Genomic DNA, 20,198 nt, shown 5'->3' with positions numbered 1-20,198 from the left:
GAACGGTCATTTGTCACATTCAATTTAAGCCTTAAAATAGCTTAAATTTCTTACGTCGATGAAGGTGAGACATTAACAAAAAACACTTTCTCAAGCAACTGTTTATGATTTTGGATGATAATGGGCATAAAACCTGATCTTCGAAAGATCTGCTCAGTGTCACGTACGAAAGGTATGGAATGTTACCTGACCTATATGCCTATATTCCAAAATCATATCCAGTTTCTTGAGTAATTGCTATTTTGGATACATTTCTTACGCTGTCGGTGCTTCCGTTAAATGAGTATATTTATATATATATATAAATATACATATATATATATATATATATATATTTATATAACGTAACGCTATAACTTATCCATAATACAGAGGTAAAATGTTGTTCAGCACACAAAACATTTGCATTGAACTTTGGACTGTCGTCTTGCATTCTCTCTCTCTCTCTGAATTCTCCTGACCAAACAGCTGCAGATCACACGATTGGATGCAATAACGTTTTTAGCAATGTTTTAACTACAGATAAGTATTTGTGAGTTCTTTGCATACTACCAAGTGTTTCATTCATGACGACGTTTCGGTGGCCGTCTGTCACCTTCTTCAGGGCATTACTACTTGCTCTTCTCCTCACTGCAGTGAGGTGTCGCTGGTAACAGATGCGAGATCTGTTACGTGTGAGACCACATCTGTTAGCAGCGACATCTAGCTGCAGTACCGGATAGACATTTCGTTAGTATTTAAAAACTTTCACCAAAACGTCTAATATAAAAAAATGGTTGTGTACAACCATTACCATTACTGCTCCTTTACCATTTATTCACGCAATGCCCTCAAACAAAATACTCTCCAAGCAGAGGTTAGGCTCCGGCCGTTTTTAAACGTTTTTAGTCGTTTTTATCGGGCTTTCTATTTTGTCATTTTTCTTGAAGTACGCCAGCCAGTTAGGTTTTCACACAGCAAGATAAAATACAAAATAAAAAGCCCGATAAAAAAGACCAAAAAAACGTTAAAAAAAACAGCCGGGGACTTGCTTGGAGAGTACAAGCAAAGTACGTACCCCAACTTTGGCAACAACTTGTAGCACCTTTTCAATTTTGAAAAGGTTAAAAGTGCGTACTCTTTTCGAGAAAATACGGTAGTAAAAAAGTAAAAAGTTACACGGATGAATTTTCACATCTATCTAACATTTTCTCTTCCTAGGAACCAATGCAGCTGCACGGGCCCGTCCTGAGAAGTTGAAGTAGAGCCGTTTGGAACTCTCGGGTTCCAACCTCGTGGTAACCTGTGGAAGAAAACAAATTAAACTAAAATTCTGGCTGCACTATAATATTTTGGTACAGTAGAATCCGGATATTTGCACTGCGACTTATTTCATACATGTAATTCTAGGACTCTTATAGAATTTTGAAATCCAAACCCTTTAACCACAAAACATCTATGATGCAAATAGCTAGCAAATATCATCACAACGCATAAGTGGCAACGGAGTCACTGACATACAAACAGCTACCTGATTGGCCATAAATGCCGCCATGTTGCATAGAGTAATCTCCAAGCAGACCCTACGGTAGCATAAGATAGTAAAGCCGACAGATAGCTAGAGGAGTGAAACCAGCCAAGGAATGTGTACGCTACCGGAGACAAACACATTCTAGACCGGCTTCACTCCTCTACCAGCTTTTGATACTATCTTATGCTACCGTAGGACCTGCTTGGAGATTAGCAAAGAGTTCGAGGTCGCAACTGGAGACATAAAGATGCGTGAGTTGTACATTTCCCATCTGCTTGAAGTTCAAACACACCAGGAAAGTCGTTGACGTCGATGATGACGTGATTTCCGGTTCCGTCCTGCACGATGACGTCAATCCCGATCAGACTGGACCCCAGCACGTGTCTCATCCTGTCCGAAATCCGGGAAATCTTTTCATCTGACACAGGACTGGTCTGGCTGGTCGGCTCGCCACGCTTTCCCTTCAACACAAGTTGTTGGCATATTGTTGGACTTTGTAACAGTTACAAAATGTATATAAAAAGAAGGCACCTGAATTTGATGACGTATATAGAAGAAAAGCTTACCGCATTCAATGGCGACACTGAGTCGGATTTGGCAACATCAGAGGTAGAGAATTGCACATTGGGAAGGTCATCTATTAAGTGGGAGAATACAAATTAGTTAGAAAGACAATATTTGTTAAGGGCAGGGTGTTTGGTGTGTAACCCAGAGGTGCTGGGTTTAAATTCCATGTTTGAGGAGAGCCACACCTTCAGTACGTTAAAGATCCCACCACACTTACAGAAAAGAGTAGGGGTCCTTCCCGGTGTGAGTGGTTCAAATGACTCTGTCTTAATATACAGCTTGTACTTTTCTGTACAATAATCCTGGTGTGTTATGCCATAAAACGAAATATACTGGACAGGTATACAATACAAAGATAAACGTTACGTTACCTGACATGGCGAAGTTCTTTAATGAGGGTCGAGCGTAGACGAAATGAGTGTCTCCGATCACGTATATCTGTGACATGGAAATTGTACAATAACTCAGTAAGCGAAGACTGAAACAGCGCAAAATAATAGTCAATACGTCTACTTCAGCAAGAATTCAATTCAGCTTTACACCAAAAAGTAGTTGCTCAAGCAACTGGATATGTTTTTGGAAACGGACTTCCTTTGTTTACTATTGGAATCCAAATTGTCTTCAGCTTGACTTTGTCTTACAATGTCTCCGATTGGACATCTAGAATTGTCTTCATTCATAGTTAGGGTATAAAAGATCAGTGTTTCTATTGTAAATGTAAAATGACGAAGGATAGTGGATTCTATCCGGAACGTCTGCTCGTTTCCAAAACCATATCCAGTTGCTTGAGTAAGTACTTTTTGGTGTATCTTATTACCTGGATGTCTAACCTACATCGACCTAAGTCAGCTTTAGTTTATTAACTTCTAGCAACAGTTGATGCTAATTGACCGACCTTGTGGAGTATTCCTGAATGGTTTGTGAAACTCTCAGCGGCGCAGGGCAGGTCAAGACTTTCCAACCCGCGTCTTCCATAGACTAACGTCATCTGGAAAACCCAGGTAACAATATAACATAACGGTCATTCATTCATTCATTCGTTGATTCATTGATACATTCATCCATTGGTCCATTTATTTGTCCATTAATTCGTTCATTGAGCTATTCCTTCATTCTTTGAGTCAACTATCTTTTCATTCATCGACCTATCCATCCATTCATCTACCCATTCAATCATTCATGATCATTTATGGCATCAATTGTCAGAATGTCACACTTCATTCTATTGTGAGTCAAGGGTTAACAATCTCTCCATTTTACAACAACAGACACCAGTAACTACTTAATCTATAAGACAAGCGACAGGAACAAGCCACTGCTTGTTCTGACTTGCTACCATGCCCCGGCCATTTTATGCAATTTATGAAAAACCTACTCACCTTGTGGTGCTCAGCAAGCAGAAGAGACGACGACTTGCACACTGGACAGTGAAAGGGAATAGAACATTCTTTGAAGCAGTGACTCTTTGAAAATACTAGCTTTATATCTTTTGTATGCCCATATTTTATATATAGTCCAAGAAGCTCATACCTAACACTACAGCTAGGTGACGCTTGAAATTCGAAAATGTGGTCCTAAAGTAGACGTTACTTGGCTTGGTAACAGGTTGTTTCGCAACAATGTCAGTTCGCAAGAAGGTAAAGTCATTTCGCAACATTTGAATGTTATTAACCTTAATAGCCAAATTGTATTAGAAATCGTATTCCTTACTTAATTGTACTCCTTCTGCGTAAAAATCTTACCGAGTGCGAAAGACAACCCCAGCGGCAGAGGAACATGGGGCCGCATGGACATGACAGCCCGATGATTTTCATACGCCGGGCGGTACAGTTTCATACGCGGCATGCACAGGTAGGAGTATGCTTATGTTACGAATACGATTTCTAATACTATTAGGCTATCAAGATAAGTAACATTGAAATGTTGCGAAACGACTTGTACCTTGCTGCGAAAAGACTTGCTTTGTTGCGAACTGACGGTTGCGAACCTACATTGTCGCGAAACAACCTGTAACCCTTGGCTTGCACCCCTTCCCCCATTACGTTTCGTGACTGTTCAAATCAGATTCTACTTACCGAACGGAAACGTCACTCCCGCCATTTTCAAATTTTTCATCATATTCTTAACTCCGGACTTCTCCAGATAGACTCTGTTTGGCACAATGACGTCAGGATCTGTGAGCAGAAAAGTTGAAAATAGATAAGGCCATATTGATTTGATAATATGTATGGCATCTTCTGGGAACCCCAAAACTGATGCGAGCGTGCGAATTTTAGTTGTGAAAAAGAAATATCCAATAACCTAGGAGCGAAGAGCTGTACCGTTCAGTAACTTGACCACCTCTGCAGCGACTCCTTGCGCCCCCAGTCGGTCATGCAGCAGTCTCCAGGAAGCGACCGGGTTCATCACTACCATGTTAGGGTGACGGGACACGTATTCCTGGAAAATCAATGTATCAGTAACATGTATTTCATAAATTTGATGTATCGATCAATCGATCAACAAAGAGATGTTTCATCATTTGATTAATAAACATAATCATTCTTTCGATTCTTTATTGAATACAGATAACCTTGGAACTGAAATAAATTGCGACTCTCAACGGACGAACGAACAAATGATTGAATAAAAGAGAATGATGAATTAGAAATGGATAAATAAATTAAGAAAGGAGTGACTCATTTAAATTTTTTTGGTCTTTTACCAATTTTCAAATTCTATTCTTCCTATTCTTTTTCCTTACCGTTTGTATCTTTTTATGTACCGCACAGTAGTAGTGTAGTGTCATAGTCTGTATAGGCTGACTGACAGAGAGAGAGAGAGAGAGAGAGACTGACAGAGACAGAGAGAGAGGGGGGGGAGAGAGGAGAGAGAGAGAGAGAGACAGACTGACAGAGAGAGGGAGAGAGAGAGGAAGAGAGAGAGAGAGAGAGAGATACCGCACAGATCCGAAAACAATCAGTCCCAACCTTACCGATAACTCTGCTACGAACATCTCCGCCTTCGTGTCTCCTTCTTCCGCCTCGCGCACGATATCCGTGAAGTCGTGAATAAACACGTCAAACGGGCCTTGGGCAGCGACGGAACGGTTGACGTCCACCTGGAGAATGGAGGACATTGTCCTTTTGTTTCCATTTCAGAGAGGGTATGAAGTGCATGGGCCTTAGTACTTTTCTAATAGAATCTTATACATACAGAGAAATTGATTTCCTGGTTAGAAAATAAAAACAAACATGAATGCTTATGGTAATTTCTGCTGCAGTATTGCATGAAACCACCAGGAGGCCCATTAAAGAACATGACCTTTCTCTAACTCAATTCCCCAAGAACTATCACGAACATCAATTCACAGATTCTCGGGGAATGCTGTTTATATTAATCACACGTGCATCCATAGCCACACCGCTTTAGCAAAACCCAAATCATTACCTTTTTACGAAGTTAATAAAACACAACATACGTAGTGGAAACTATATAGAAGAACTGACAAACCGTTGCGTTTAGTCAGCCGCTGTTTCAGCAACATTCAGTTCGACAATGTCATGTTTATTCATTTGTTAGTTAGTCTGTTTATTTGTTTTTATTATTTGTTTGATTGTATGTTTCAATACAAAGTTACCTTGACCAAGTCAATGCTAGAATTCCTGAAAAAGAATAAAAAAGATGAGGATTTTGTGTTGTGGTAAAAGAACAGCAATAATTCCGCAGAACTTGCAATTGTGGAGACCAAGTCTCACCTCATGATCACAGAGAATGAACTTTGCTTGTTACTTATATTTACTCAATCAAATGATTTACAATGTACGTGGAAGAACGGTGGGCAGATGCGCCGCCTACCGAATATTTCACCAAGTGCAGTTTTTTTTGTGACCATGCATGTGCCATGCTTTGTCCTTGGTATAAAGATGCCCGTCTTTAACTTAATTCATATAAAAACAACATTCAGGGTTTAAAAAAAATAGGAGTAACACAAACATGGAGAAACAGTGAAGCAAGGAGGCACAAACAAAAAGAAAACGAAGGACAACAATATACATGTCATTAAAGACAAGATGAACAAGCTGCAAGGTATTTTAAAACGCTCGAAGGCAGTGTATCAGTTTTTCTGAAAACCTACCTGTACTCTTTTTTGAACGTGTGAAATGGAATTCGCTTTTCTTTGCTTTCTGATAGTAAGTAGCCCACTCGGCATCGTCTCTTGTTCTGAAGACTGCTCCGTTCACGAGTTTCGGTGCAGAACCTAGCTGGGAAGAAGTCTGTAACAAGATTATTACAGACATTGATGAGTAAATAAAGATAAACTTCAATTGAGAATCAAAACGCCATCAGTACTGCGTAATGATCGCCTGTACCGGTAAGAACACAATTGTAGATCTGTGACTATACTTAAATTTTTAGATGGTTTATATCTTCCTATTGTAAAAATTAAAAAGAAATTGGTATCTAAATCTTTATGTTTCTCTGACTTAACTTCAATGTTTAGTGATGTAGCTAACGACCGTCCTGAGCAGACCAAAGCTCAACAAGGACTCCAGGCTTAGAAAGTCTATTGTCGAATTCGTGTTTCCTTTTCCATTGTCAAGTAGACTATGGGTTCCTATACATATCCCTTCTGTTTCGATCCCTTATAGCCTCGTGGCTTATCAAAACACATATACAGGAAAAGCCAGGTTTGCTTACTTGCAGCCATTGTTCTGTCCAAGAGGTACCTTTCCGAAATCACCATGACAGAGATCAGTAATAACAAGACCAAAGCGCCGACGTCGTTTCGCACCATAACGTCCGGCTGCAGTCACTATCACGCCTTCAATCTGAAAACAAATGGACATGTTGTAAACTTTACCATTTTCAGTATTAGGCAAGACCACTTTGCATTTTACCTTCGCCGAGAACGTCATTTTTCCTTGCAATGTTCTTTTTTTTATTTGTTTGTAGAATATATTAGGATACTAGCCTGGAGTCCAGCCTTGTTCACTTTAGTCCGCTCCCAAGGGCGCTACCGTAGTCGGGTAGCAACCTTCGGGATCGGACTATAAACGAGTGGCGGTCTGAAGCGAACAAGGCTGAACTCCAGGCCATTTATTATATAAAGCATGAGTCAGAAAGTTGTGAAAGGACCGTATGATATTTGGCATGTCTCCGCAACTTAAGTTCGATCATGGGACCCCTGGCGGCTTTCTACTCTACTGCAGCAGGATTTTTAGGTTTTCATACTCTCTCTCAAAATTATAGTTATCTTTCTAGTAATCATTCATATTCAATGTTATCTATATACATTGTGTATATTAATGCCATAGGGGTCGGTCGGTCTGGTTTAATGAGATTTTTTTCGGTCGACGTTACATGTATATATCGCTTTTGTTAACAAACTATCGTGAGAACGCAACCCAAGTTCGACTTGCATGGAATCGCGAAAAAATTTATGCTATAATCAAAAAATTGGAATCAATACTTATTTCGAACTGGCTCACCGAAATACTGCCCCTCTTTGATTATACGCTAAAACCTGTTCAACATTTAGAGAAGGCAAGAAATTGCTTGCAGGGGTTCCAAAACGTGTAGCCTGATTAAATCTCGCTTATAGCAGCCCGCCAAACATCCGAGGGGCCAGTTAGAGCCCTGGACAGCGGAGTTTGTGTTACACAGACTACAAAACGTGTTGATTAGTAAAAACATCGAAGCAGATACTAGTACTTGAACTACGTGTTTCATACAAAGCGACATAATTACATTCGGTATAGAGTTTCATTCGGACGCCGCGCTGGCGGGGTGTTCCAAAGCTGACGTCATTGACAAATAACAATACCCGTTGTGGTGAAGCCAAAACATTCTTTATTTCATTTGCTTATTTAAACTTTTTGTATACCACCATGTTTAATTTTTTGGTGTTTTCCTACAATCTAGTACCGGCACCATGGCAGAAAACGTTTCGAATGTCCTCCCAACATCTGCTTGGAGAGGTAATGTTTGAAGTTCCCGCGCTTCACCCTGTAGCGGGGATCCCATGCGGATAATGGCGGTATTGCAGCCCGGCGCAGTCCGGTGATTGGCCGAGACTTGTCCTGGGCGTGCGCACAACCGCGACTTCCTCCCCTAAATTTTAAAAAATTCAACAAAAATACTTGACAGGTGGAAACTTAGAAATATAAAACTTCCCGAGAAAAGTCTGAGAAACTTTCCCGAAAGAAAAAAGCCGGGGAAAACTCGAGAAAACGCGGCGAAGCGGCGTTGCGAGGCGGGGTGGGGTTGCACTACGTCAGCCATGTCGGGGTTCATAGCGGGAGGCGAGTCCTTGATGCCCGCGGCGGAGAAGAAGGGAAAGAGGCGACCAACTCGCTCGGACCGGCACGAGGGGACCTCCGAGACAGCCGGTAGGTGGTTTTATGAGGAAAAATTTCTCACCTAGAAGGTTTATAAGCTGGGGAACAGTTTTAGAAGCGCCGGGTGCCCGCGCTTGGCTTGTTCCGGGCGTTTTTCCGAGCAGCCGAGGGATTTGCATTCCCAGACGAGCGATCTTTGATCGCGCCATTCGGTGAATCTTCGTCGGCATTTCCCTCACTTTCCTCCGAAACCACCCCAACCCCACACGGTAGGTGTTCACCCGGGACCACCTCGGTAAAAATCTGAGGAAAATTTTCCAGGTTCTGAGGAAAAGTCGCCCGGAATCTGGGTTTGAAAATTCGCTTCCTCTTTTTGCCGCTTTGGTTGTCTTTCCACCTTTCCTCCATGTTGGATACCGTCGCGTAGTATAAATTTCCTCGGGGGAAGGGCCCGTCCACCCCTGGACCACGCTTCTACCCCATTTACCCGACCAAATCCACCATTATGACCCATTTTTACCCCCTAGAAACAAAATTTGTAACATTTAGCAGAAATTCTGACAGAACTTTTCGTTTTTTGGCGTTTTTTCCGGCTGATTATCGATGCGAAATGACCCCATACGGGGCCAGCCCGACTCGCTCAATCCGGGTTCCTCGGCGCCTCGCGCCGAAAACATTCAGACACGGGCTCGCCGATTCCGGCCGATCCCGTCAAAAATTGGGCCAAATCTGCAGAAATTGTTTAATTTCACACCTTGCATATGCTTTCACGAGCAGAAGGCGTCGAAAACGCCGCGTTCTGAGCTCATTTTCAGCCATTTTCGTGCTGGCTGCGGGCCCGGGTGTCAATCAAGATGGCTTCGGGCTTGGTCACGAGGTTTGGGGAAGGCGCGCCGGATTGTGTATCGGTGACACGGTCACGCACTGCTCGCCTGGAGGAACCGCCTGGCCCCGCCCGGCGCCAACAACCCGTCCGCTGGGGAATTCAACCCCCTTACTCCCAGATTCCGGCAAGAAAATCTCATTCTAGCGCCGCAAAATCGCTGTTTGGGAGGATTTTTTTCTAGGTTTTTCTACAGGACTTTGTATAAAAGCGGGGGTGGCGTGGGTAGCGCGTGGCCACAATGTAATAGCACGTGTTGTCTGGCTACAATTATGCCACAATTGTTTGTTTGTTTAGTCGTCGCTAATTTGTTTATGTTTTGTTTATTTTAGCATGATTTGACCGGTTTGGTAGGGTGGAAGGCATATGCATTGGGAATGTAGTGGTTATGTCTTGGTAAAATTGTATCTGACATAGATAAAGGTTACTTACCTAACTTAGAATCATTTGTTTGAAGGAAAGTGTACTACTGTATGTCCCAAAATTGTAGCCAGGAAAAAAGGGCATATTGTTCAATTTGTATGTTTTTGGTGAAAACCTACTAAATATTAAGTTGTACACGTTGATATCTTTTGCTATTTTTTTGGTCGGGTAAATTTTCTTTCTTTTCTATGGGCACCAATCTATTGTCATTAAATTTCATGTGCAAAAAGAAAAATGGGTAGAATGTGTTTTTCCAGCAAAACTTTAATTTTTACTAGGTATAGTTTGTCATGAAATCTGTTTAACAGCATAAAATTTTTAAAGTTTCTGGCCATTAGAATTTATTTTCTTGCTTGTAAGTTGTATGCTCTCTGCAAAATCAAAAGTTAATGCAAAAGGGAGAAACTCAGAAAGAAAATGGTACGATCTATGTTCTGTTCCATGTTACATTGTATCTTTGTAAATTATAATTTGCAAAGGACTTGCTACATGAACTAATCAAAAACCATGTATGTAGTATCAACCATATTTATGATTTTGGACAATACTTTGTGGAGTTTTTATATTCATACAATGTTGTAATAGCATAATTTAATTACTCACAATGCCGCAAATATATTCATGTTTGCGGTGGTTTTAGTTTACTGTATTGTACATAGGAAAAGGAGCTTTTGCTACAAGTTATATTTTCAAATCTGGAACCAGATTTGGACAAGTCCACTAGCAGTGTCCACTGTCCCAGGCAAGCGAAAGTGCCCATCGGGCAAGTGCATGTATCTTAGTGAGTACTTGTCCTAAATACATACCGTGCAAAATAGGGCAAGTAAAAAGTTAGCTTGGGCAAGTAAATTTTTATGTATTTGCCCGATAGGACAAGTAAATTTTAGAAAACTTCAAACTTAGGCAAATATCACTACTCTTAAGTCTGTACTGTAATTGTAATTTTAGGCTAGAAAAACCCACATAAAATGACAGCAAGGTGTTATCATCGCCTTACAATATTATAGTAGGACTAAGGTAAGCGCAGGAAAAGTACTAAAAAAGTACTAAAAAAATCTGAGTTTCTGAATTTACAGGTGTTTTCAATGTCTACCTGAACCAACCCTTACTGTACTGTACTGGGTACTGTAAATGTATTTAAGTTCGCGGGGTGGATTTAAGTTCGTGGTAACACCATAGACTGCAGTTTAATACCATAATAGAAAAATGTTTGCGGTGGTTTTAAGTTCGCGGTAAAGTGGTCACCGCGAAAACCGCGAACATTAATCCGCCGCGAACATTTCTGCATTTACAGTATATAAATGTGTTGTTACCATAATATTTTTTAATCATCTTTGAATTGTTTAGTTAAGAGTTGAAATGGTTTCTGTAACTTCCGGGGGATCAGGGGTGCCTAAGCATTTGCACGAACCCTATGAGATTCGTACGAACATTTTGTGATAAGCACGAATCACTATGCGAAAACAAACAAACCTTAGGCCACACCGATTTAATTTCTTGGTTCACGGATTCGCTCGCTCCTATTTTTTGGGGAAAAAAATAAAAATAAAAATTACCACTCAGCAAATTTTCACCATTAATGAAACCATTAACCAACTTTCTGGTGTAGCAGATTGGCCTTTATATTATAAGCTCCTTAAAGTGTGGGTACAGGTGCTGTTACTGTACAAAAATAGTGTTTTTGTACTTTTTTCAAGCAGAAAACTTTTTTCTTTATGTTTTGGATTAGCCGTTACCTTTACCCCAACCATTTTACAATTTTTATTTTTATTTCGCCCTCTCGCTCCATATTTTTTATGAAAAAATCCGTGAACCAAGAAATTAAATTGGTGTGGCCTTATGCGATTTGCACAAATCACTGTGCGAAAACGTACAGACCTTATGTGACAAACACGAACCTTATGTGATTTGCACGAACCTTATGCAAACCGGCTGCTGCCGCTACGTTGGCAGAAGACGTGTTTCTGAGTGTTTCTACCCGTGATATTTTTTTTTCAAAGTATTGAATGGACACATACTATCATGAAGACGTATTTAAAAACATGTGGGCTACTCTCTTTTTTTTCCATTTTCTGCGTGTGACATTGTATTTTTCAGTCTCTTATTTCGCATAATGTTGTGCAAATTGCATAAGGTTTGTGTGTATCACATAAGGTTCATACGTTGTCGCATAGTTATTCGTGCAAAACGCATAAGATTCATGCGTTTTCCCATAGTGATTAGTGCGTATCACATAATGTTCGTACAAATCTCATACTCATAGGGTTCGTGCAAATGCTAACTAAAGGCACCTCTGTAGATGCTTTCCTCTGTGTTTTGATCTCTGCATTTGGTCTTGTGAAAACTTTGTAGTTTGTACCTTACCTCCGTATTTGCATCAGCAGTCAGCTACTTTCCATGATCAGCAGTTGCACTGCGTTGTAGTCAAACCTGGCACACAGCAATCTTAAGTGTAAGAGACAGTTGTAGTAACAGCTATTTTTCACACATGTGCTGCATTTCATTCAAATTTTAAGATTACTAATTGACTTGAAGAACTGGTTTAACTAATTGGAGATAACATTAACAGGTTACAATGGACATTCCGACAGTTGCAGTATTCACCAAATGTGACAAATAATATAAAAATAACATCCTATGATTTCTTATTTCTAAACTTATCAAAGGTGGGATCCTAAGGTATTTGTTAATGTTTTGTTTCAGCATGAAATATCAAATAAGACTTTTAGTTGCTTAGGTGTAAATGCTGCTCTCTAACTCTAACTTAGATTAGCCCATGGCTACTTCCCCTCAGCCAATGAGAAGCCCCCATTTTCTGTTGATATATCCACATAGTATGGTGCTTTGAAAAAAAGTGTGCTGCTATTTCATGCAAATGAGGAAAAAACTGTGATGATATCAGAAAACAGTGGTGATTTCAGCCTGAAAAGTATGGGTGATATACGCATGTGACCCGTTCTGACCAATCCTCGCTTACCTTTGAGACCTTCTTCTGGGACCAGAATAGTGTCATGTGATAACTGACCAATCCTGTGCTTGACTTCTAATTGCCCAGAGGAATATGAGCAGACTTTCTGTCTCCAGGCACCTTGCCCCCAGAAAGGTCTTGACAAGATTAATGACCTTGTGTTGTTACAGCCTGACACTTTCTGTCACAGCTTTTCAAACAATAACAAGAAAGATTGTGGACTTTTAGGACAAAATAAAGTAACATTTTGTAAAGCTGATGAACTAGAAAAGCTTCGGGGAAGTATGCCATGGGGAGACTAGAGATCCCTCAGTGGGCGGGACTGGTGATATACACAGAAACCTCGCCCCGCCCATGGGGTAACTATTACGTCTAGGCAGTATTGACATGATAAAATCTTTGACAAGATAAAATCTCACTAAATTCCAATAAATGTCTTGAAGAAAAGTATAGATTTTTAAGGTTTAACTTTTAGGAAAAACAATTAGACAACTTACAGCTTGGTGTTATCAATTATGAAACCATGCCCTGTATGGTCAAGGGAGCACCACCTGTTATCGTTGTTTTATCTTATATTTGGTTAGACGGCCACCCCAATGTTAAGATGGTTGAGTCCAAATGCAGACCCATACAAGAAATAAACTCCTTTTGAAGTATGTTGCATTTATGACGCCTCTGTGTTGTTTTGACGGTTTAGCGGTTTAAGTTACTACTGAGTTCTGAACTGACCAAGAGGCTCCTCACGGGACTCCCTAAAATGACTTACCCTGCCATGAGTGAGTCCTGTATGTTTTGTATCAAAAAAAGATGATAGCACCCCTCCCCATGTCCCTGAACTGGTCAGGAGTCAAACAAAACAAAAGTAGGCTTTCCAGTTGTGCTGAACTCTCACCCCAGCAAGGCATGTGGAAAAGAATGTTGTGTTTCTGGTTAGAACCCAGCAAAAAAACATGTTTTGACCCGAGCAAGAAGCTGGTGTGTTATGCCGAAGGGCGGTTATACCGGCTATATAGATACAGATACAGAAGAAAACCTGTCGACCCTACATTTCCACTTTCTTAGTTGGCTGCTGGTAAGGGGCATAGAATGTTTAAACCATCTGAAACAGTGGAAGGACTGCCTATATTTTGTTTAACTCTAGATGGAGCACATAGAACTGAAGGCTTTTTTTGAACCGCTCTCCATACTTGAGACCAAAAGGAGAGTTTTCTGATGTTTTTATCATGCATCCATCTTCAATCATAGATTGAAAATATCGCCAACACTCCCAAGAACATTTTGGACCAAAAATTGGTACACTTTAAATTCAGAATTCGTTTACTTTTGTCCGCCCAAGTTGTCTATGTGGGAGGGCGCCACATTTCCCTCCATTTTGCAATGTTGAAATCATTTGTTGGCTCCTTTCTGGTGCAATCCTAGAAAAAATATACATTATGTACAGATTTCAAAAGAATTTCTACCTACCAAGCCCATGTTTTTCAGGGGAGCAATCAGATTTAACACAAAGTTTTTTAGACCTCATGTCCTGCAACTTTTTTTAAGAGTACAAAAGGACTCAACTGTCACTGCTGGAGGCAAGTCAGCATTCTCTCTCATGAAACAAACAAAAGAAGGTTTTCCTAAAATGATTTTATGAGGTTGGTAGAATATGGGATAAAAGAGAAATTTCTGACTAAGAAAGGTGTCTGAGAGACATCAAAACGTTAAGTGACCAAAAAGATTAGTTGCGAAAAAGAATTCTCCAATATCCTTAAGAAGGTTTTGATTGTAACTTATGTAAGATGCTATCCTGACCTTGAAGAAAACAAGGCCATGCTAATTAATGGAGAATGGAAGCAAGTCAAATTTTTCTCCCATACCTTTGTTTTCATCTTATTTTCTTATCCCTTGTTCTTAAACCATTAACCACTTACCTAATGATAAGGAAATCTCAGTAGACTTCACCCCATATTCATGCAGTGCTGCATTGCATCAATGTGTCTATGGGATAGTGCTATATTTGTCTGTACTGGTATATACTGGTACAGGTTTTGCTATAGCTGTTCATACTTACATGGTATCATAGATATAAAGTTATATATGGCATGCAAAGATTTTGTAGCCATGTAAAAATGATCACATTTTTCCAGTCTTTTTTTGTGATCTGTTATGTTGGATAGATTTTGGAGTGATATGATAAACATGTGCATATATTATGTTCATTACACTGAGTATGACTATGAGGCTCACAGGAACAGAATATTTATGTTTTTGTTGAAATTGATCTTGTTATTATAATTTATATGTTAACATCCAAGAGGGAACAAATAAAATTATGTGGCCTAATGCTTAAATTGGAAGTAGATGGATATACTGTAAGTAGTAGTAGTAAAGAACACTTGATCTCTGGCTTCTGCTGCAGTCCAGAAGCTTCCTGGGGGAGCAATGTCACCTTGGCCCATATTCTGGGACACATCTGAGATTGCCTAGATGAAAATAAGGTTGAGATAAATTCAGTCGAGTATGAATTTCTTGCTGGTTCTTTCAGTCCCAGTTACATATAAACAAGTTGTATTTGGCAAGCTAGAAAACTTATGTAAAAATAGAAATCAAATATTTCAAATATCACCTCAATAAAAACTCAATCATGGATGACTGCTTCTCACTGTTTGACAGTTTATATTTACATCTCTTAATGTTAGTTTTGAAATAAAAGCCTTGTACGAATATTTTTTCACAAGTTTTTATTTTTCAGTTAGAATTTGATCCTGTAAAATGTAGCTATTTGGAGTTTGTGATGTATTAAGAATATTTTGTCCCTTAGGACAGAGATTTACCGTAAAAAACTTACTGTTTGTTTCACCACAGAAAGTCACATAGAAAATTTGCCCGGCAAAAATAGATAAATTTACCAGGTACAAATCAATACTTGAAAGGTTTTCACAAAAAACATTCACATAAATACAATATGATTTTTTTTTTCTCCCTACCATTTTACAACTTACAGCAGTACAGTTTCCTTCAAACAATGCAGCCATTTGGAGCTTGTGATGTATTAAGAAAATTTTGTCCTTGACTCCTCAGAGATTTACCGTAAGTTTTGTTGTTTTTTGCACCACAGAAAGTCACAGCTCACCAGCGAGAGCCACGAGAGCCGGAGCAAGCTCTGCAGCTTCACCCAGTAAGACTGGCAAAAATTTCTTTCATTTCGAACATCATAAAAAGACAATTCTAATTGATAGGAGATGGAAGAATGCAATGTATGTATTTGTATGATTGGCATACATTTTGTATGTGTCCATATGTTTCAAGTTCTTGTACTGTCAGTGTTATGTTTATTTATCTACAAGAAAAATGGAGATGTAATTATCTCCATGATAAATCGAGATATAGTTACCTCCATGAAAAATGGAGGTATAGTTTTTGGCTTATCTGTCTGTGTTTCTGGATATTTTGGTCAGCTGGATGGATTATGATATTTGGTATATGGGTAGGTATTGGGAAGACAAAGGTCAAGGTCAATTTTGGGCCCCCTGATATGTGACCTTGGTACTGCAGCACAACTTCTGTTTTTTATATATTTTGCCGTCAATGTAAAACTGATTCCATAGATAATTTTCCCATTGACACAAGTATGAAGTATCCTGTCTACAGTAACCATCTGTCCACACAGATTTTTTTACCAGTGGTGTTCTTGGACAGATTGACTGTAAATTAACAACAGAAAAGAACTTTCACATAATTCAGTTTCTTTCCATTGATTTGACCTCTTCTTCTCATTTTACCTCGATGTCAAAACTGGTTCTGTAGATGATTTTCCCATTGATGCAAGTATGAAGTATCCTGTCTATAGTAACCGTCTCTCCACACAGATTTTTGTATCATTCTTTCTCAGTGTTATTCTTCTGCAGTTTTGGCAGTGATTTTGCATTATTCAGTTTATTTCCATTGATTTGACGTCTTCTTCCCAGACAAAGGAGCCAAGTCCAAGACTGCCAGCAGCATGGCTGCAGGGGTGAACGGGCTGAAGGTCAAGGTCAAGGAGGAGGCCCAGGAAGGAGGTGGGTATCAAAGTAAGATGCCAAGAACAGGAAGTCACTGTACATGCAAAAGTCTTGCACACTACAGATACTTCAACATCAGGTTGTGGATAATGATATATTTTATGTTAACTCTCATGCTTTTTCTGGATACCATGCAGGGCTTGAAATTCATTTTTTTGGATTAGGTGCACTAGTGCACCCAACCTAAAGAATTGGGTGCACCAAAAGATTTTTGGGTGCACCACATTAAGTGTGTACAGTTTTGGAGCTTTGACAAAATCGATGAACTTCAAATTATTATAACTACTTTGACATTTTATTATCTTTCTAACACTTAGATGTGAAGATTATGGTGTATACTACTATCCTTTGGTATGTATACATACGTAAACCTACGAAAATATTTAGGTGCACCAAGTGCACCCACAGAAAAAAATTGGGTGCATAGCTCCAATTTTTGCTGTACCAAGGTGCACATGCACCCTGTATTTCGAGCCCTGCCATGGATTGCTACTTTCAAAAAAGGTGTAATGAACTTCAAGGTTCTCTTATTAAGGCTGTCTTGAACACTTGGTACATGCCATCAGGTTTTGGGATGAACATGCATATGGTAGTGAGTCCAGGGATAGCAACCCTGGTCCAAGAGGTACTTAGTTTGTCAAACATGCATGCTACTGGAAAGGGTCACGCACGCACGCACAGTTCTTAAGACGGAACATTTATTGAATTATTCATGGTCCACTGTTCATTGCACTTGTCGAAAAGAGCTTGGAGAATTTTCCCGGTACATGCAACCTGTGAAAACTATACATATACTATGATATAGCTTCAAATCTGTCACGACCAATTGAAGAATTGCTCTTCATTGAGCTAAACCGATATTACCAAAAACCAGTTACTCAAGCAACTGGATATGATTTTGTAAACATTCAGATGTTTCAGACACCTTCCCATGTCTTTCCTTAGTGACGCTGGAGGTCACTTTCCTTCCTTTCTCCAGGTTCTCCTCCTTCCATGAAATAAAATCCTTATGAAAATCAACGAATTTACTGTAAACCTCTCAATTTTTCCCTCTACAGAGTTGTGGAACCTTGACACCACTAAAGAACTGCTGGACAGAATCGGGAAGGTTTTGCCGCCTGATGATATGGTGAAGTTCAAGACCAGAGAAGAGAGGATGGACTGGTCCGATGTTGCGTTTGGCGGGTTCACAGGAGACCAATGCAAGGAGAAATGGCAGAAAATCTCCAATGAGGTTAGTTTAGATCCTTCTCACACGTTTTTTTTTCTTCTTTTCTTTATTGAAATATACATATAATAATTCAAATAAAGGGACGAGAACGAAGTGACGGCGGACTCAAGTTGCACCAAACTTATTTTAGCGCCGCCACTTAAACAAGAATTTAAAAATTATATAATACGAAAGACTATAACAGATAAATACTTATATATATGTATACAGAGAGCGTGAGTTAAACCCCCCTACCGGAAGAAAAATAAAACGGAAAGTGATACCTGAAACTAAATGCGTTTTGTTGATTTGATGTAAGCATATGCGGCCGTTATAATTTTACAGTTGACGTTAAAAGAACAGAAAACACTACCACACGTTTTGTTATGTAGGGCGGTGGTCGAAATCCTTTCTTTTGCCGTGGTAACCTAAGTCAAAAACTAGGTTGCACCATCAACATTTCAGGTTTCCCCAATCTGAAGTTTTCACTTTGTTCAAATCAGCTACTTATCCATTGTCTATTCTTCAGTTTACTTATGTTTTATCCTTTTAAGAAATAGAAAAAGTTTATGCATGTAGGTGGGGGAAAAGCAGTGTTCCAACTGCAAAATTTCTGGTTGCATTCTTTAACTTCTTTGTTTTTGTTTCTTCCAGATCCGAAAGTTCCGCACAATGTCAGAGTTGATAGCAGATGCCAAGGAATGGCTCAAGAACCCATTTGACAACAAGAAGAAGCCAGAGAAGGTATTAAACATGAACATGTTATTAAATTGTGGACATGAGCTAGTAGGCTGTAGTTGTGAAGGATACATGTATTTTGGTCTACAGGAATCCAGTCCCCGATGGAGTAAAGTATTGTTTTGTTTTGTTTTCTGCTTGTTTGTGTGTGTGTGCGTGTGTGTGTTTCTATGATTCTCAAAATACCTAATGCATTGTTGCTGTATATGTACATCCTCAGTGCTTTTTTCTAATTACTTGGGTGGCAAAGTAGTATGATTCATGAATAAGGGGGTGATGTCTACCATGATATCTGATAATGCCATGTTCTTGAAAATGCTTCATGACCAGGGCTCGAAATACACTTTTCAGTCAACTTGCACCAGTGCAAGTTAAGCCAAAGGTAACTTGCACCAAAAGAAACTTACTTGCACAACCCAAAATAGTGAACTGTTAACCCTTTATTCTTCTTCTGAAAATTTGCAAATATATGGGGATACATAAAGACCACATGTTTGGATATTTGTTTTCCAAAGCGTATTTTATTTTGGATTTCAAATTGTACAACAAATGTGAATTTAGGCTTAATTTAAGACAATTCAATGTCTACTACTTGATAAGATCAATAGATTTCTTCTGGACTCTTCGAGTGACTTCCATCACTATTCTTAACCATCGCTAGAACAACTCAATACAAACACATATAACTGGAAAATCCAGTTGATCATATCAAAGTCACTAAATTGTATGCAAAATGTATTTACTCATATGCAAATCAAGGTAAGACAACACCATAGGAATTATTAGCATTATAGAGATGGAATTGTCTTCAAATTTTGTTTACCTGGATGTCTAACCAAGTTTAGAAATAACAAATTTAGGCTATTTTTTTATTCAGTGTTGTTTTCTTTTACCTTTCAATGGCAGACAATATTCTTGGTGTGTGTAAGCTTTTTCTAAAGTCAGGTATTAGTGGATAAAAGTAACTTGCACTGGTGCAAGTTTGGTCCAAACTTACTTGCACCACACCAATTTTACATGCACAAACTTGCATATGCATGTGGTATTTCGAGCCCTGATGACATATGTATATAACATGTCTATCAAAACAATTAACAAGATAACATCAAGTTTGTGAGCTAAGAATTCGTGCATTTTCCGGAATTACAGATAATTTTGCAACAAAACTCCATACACATTGTAATATCACATTCTCCATCTATTAATGAGTGTGGAAGCAGGACTTTTATAATATTTCAACCTTGTTTGTTTTTTCAACTTACAGATGTGTAACTGTGTCATTCGCCGAGTGGTAAATGTTTCAAACATGTAGTTCTTGGTTACTTGTTGAGTTTAACAATTTTGTTCTGGTTCCCAAACTAATCCAGTTTCCTTCAGTTCTGTTCATTGGAGCTCTATACTAACAGTTCTCTGTCTGCCAAACATGTAGAAGAATTATTCAAAGAAGTATGATTTTGAACTAGAATGTGGACATGAAAAAGGAGTCTGAAGAAAATGCCTGTACCTTGGTATACAGTTATATAACACACAATTGAA

The 20,198-nt window shown here is 39.2% G+C and overlaps 2 protein-coding genes across 3 annotated transcripts in view; one reads left to right on the top strand and one right to left on the bottom strand.

Moving 5' to 3' along the window:
- Positions 1–1,000: 1,000 nt before the first annotated feature.
- Positions 1,001–12,768, bottom strand: LOC118404175 (inositol-tetrakisphosphate 1-kinase-like). 2 transcript variants are annotated; one of them, XM_035803195.1, is made up of 13 exons: positions 12,068–12,768; positions 6,758–6,888; positions 6,195–6,333; positions 5,697–5,721; positions 5,052–5,199; positions 4,399–4,516; positions 4,153–4,251; positions 3,457–3,497; positions 2,973–3,065; positions 2,449–2,515; positions 2,077–2,147; positions 1,803–1,971; positions 1,001–1,282 (listed from the first exon to the last, which is right to left on the bottom strand). In XM_035803195.1, the coding sequence occupies exons 5-13, from the start codon at positions 5,193–5,195 to the stop codon at positions 1,197–1,199; spliced, it is 888 nt and encodes a 295-aa protein (XP_035659088.1). In that variant the 5' UTR covers positions 5,196–5,199; positions 5,697–5,721; positions 6,195–6,333; positions 6,758–6,888; positions 12,068–12,768; the 3' UTR covers positions 1,001–1,196. The 2 variants fall into 2 exon arrangements, with proteins under 2 accessions (XP_035659088.1, XP_035659087.1); XM_035803194.1 differs by having other exon boundaries at positions 5,052–5,177.
- The window catches only part of LOC118404176 (nucleolar transcription factor 1-like), a 23,931-nt gene continuing 12,475 nt past the window's right edge, over positions 8,743–20,198 (top strand). Inside the window, exons 1-5 of the mRNA XM_035803196.1 lie at positions 8,743–9,407; positions 15,772–15,831; positions 16,622–16,723; positions 17,773–17,948; positions 18,579–18,668. Coding sequence (XP_035659089.1) covers positions 8,903–9,407; positions 15,772–15,831; positions 16,622–16,723; positions 17,773–17,948; positions 18,579–18,668 — 933 coding nt within the window. The 5' untranslated portion in view covers positions 8,743–8,902. The remainder of the gene's footprint in view (positions 9,408–15,771; positions 15,832–16,621; positions 16,724–17,772; positions 17,949–18,578; positions 18,669–20,198) is intronic.

Source organism: Branchiostoma floridae, chromosome 17 (assembly GCF_000003815.2).
Source record: "Branchiostoma floridae strain S238N-H82 chromosome 17, Bfl_VNyyK, whole genome shotgun sequence".
Lineage (NCBI taxonomy): Eukaryota > Metazoa > Chordata > Leptocardii > Amphioxiformes > Branchiostomatidae > Branchiostoma > Branchiostoma floridae.
This window is presented reverse-complemented; position numbering and strand designations above follow the sequence as displayed.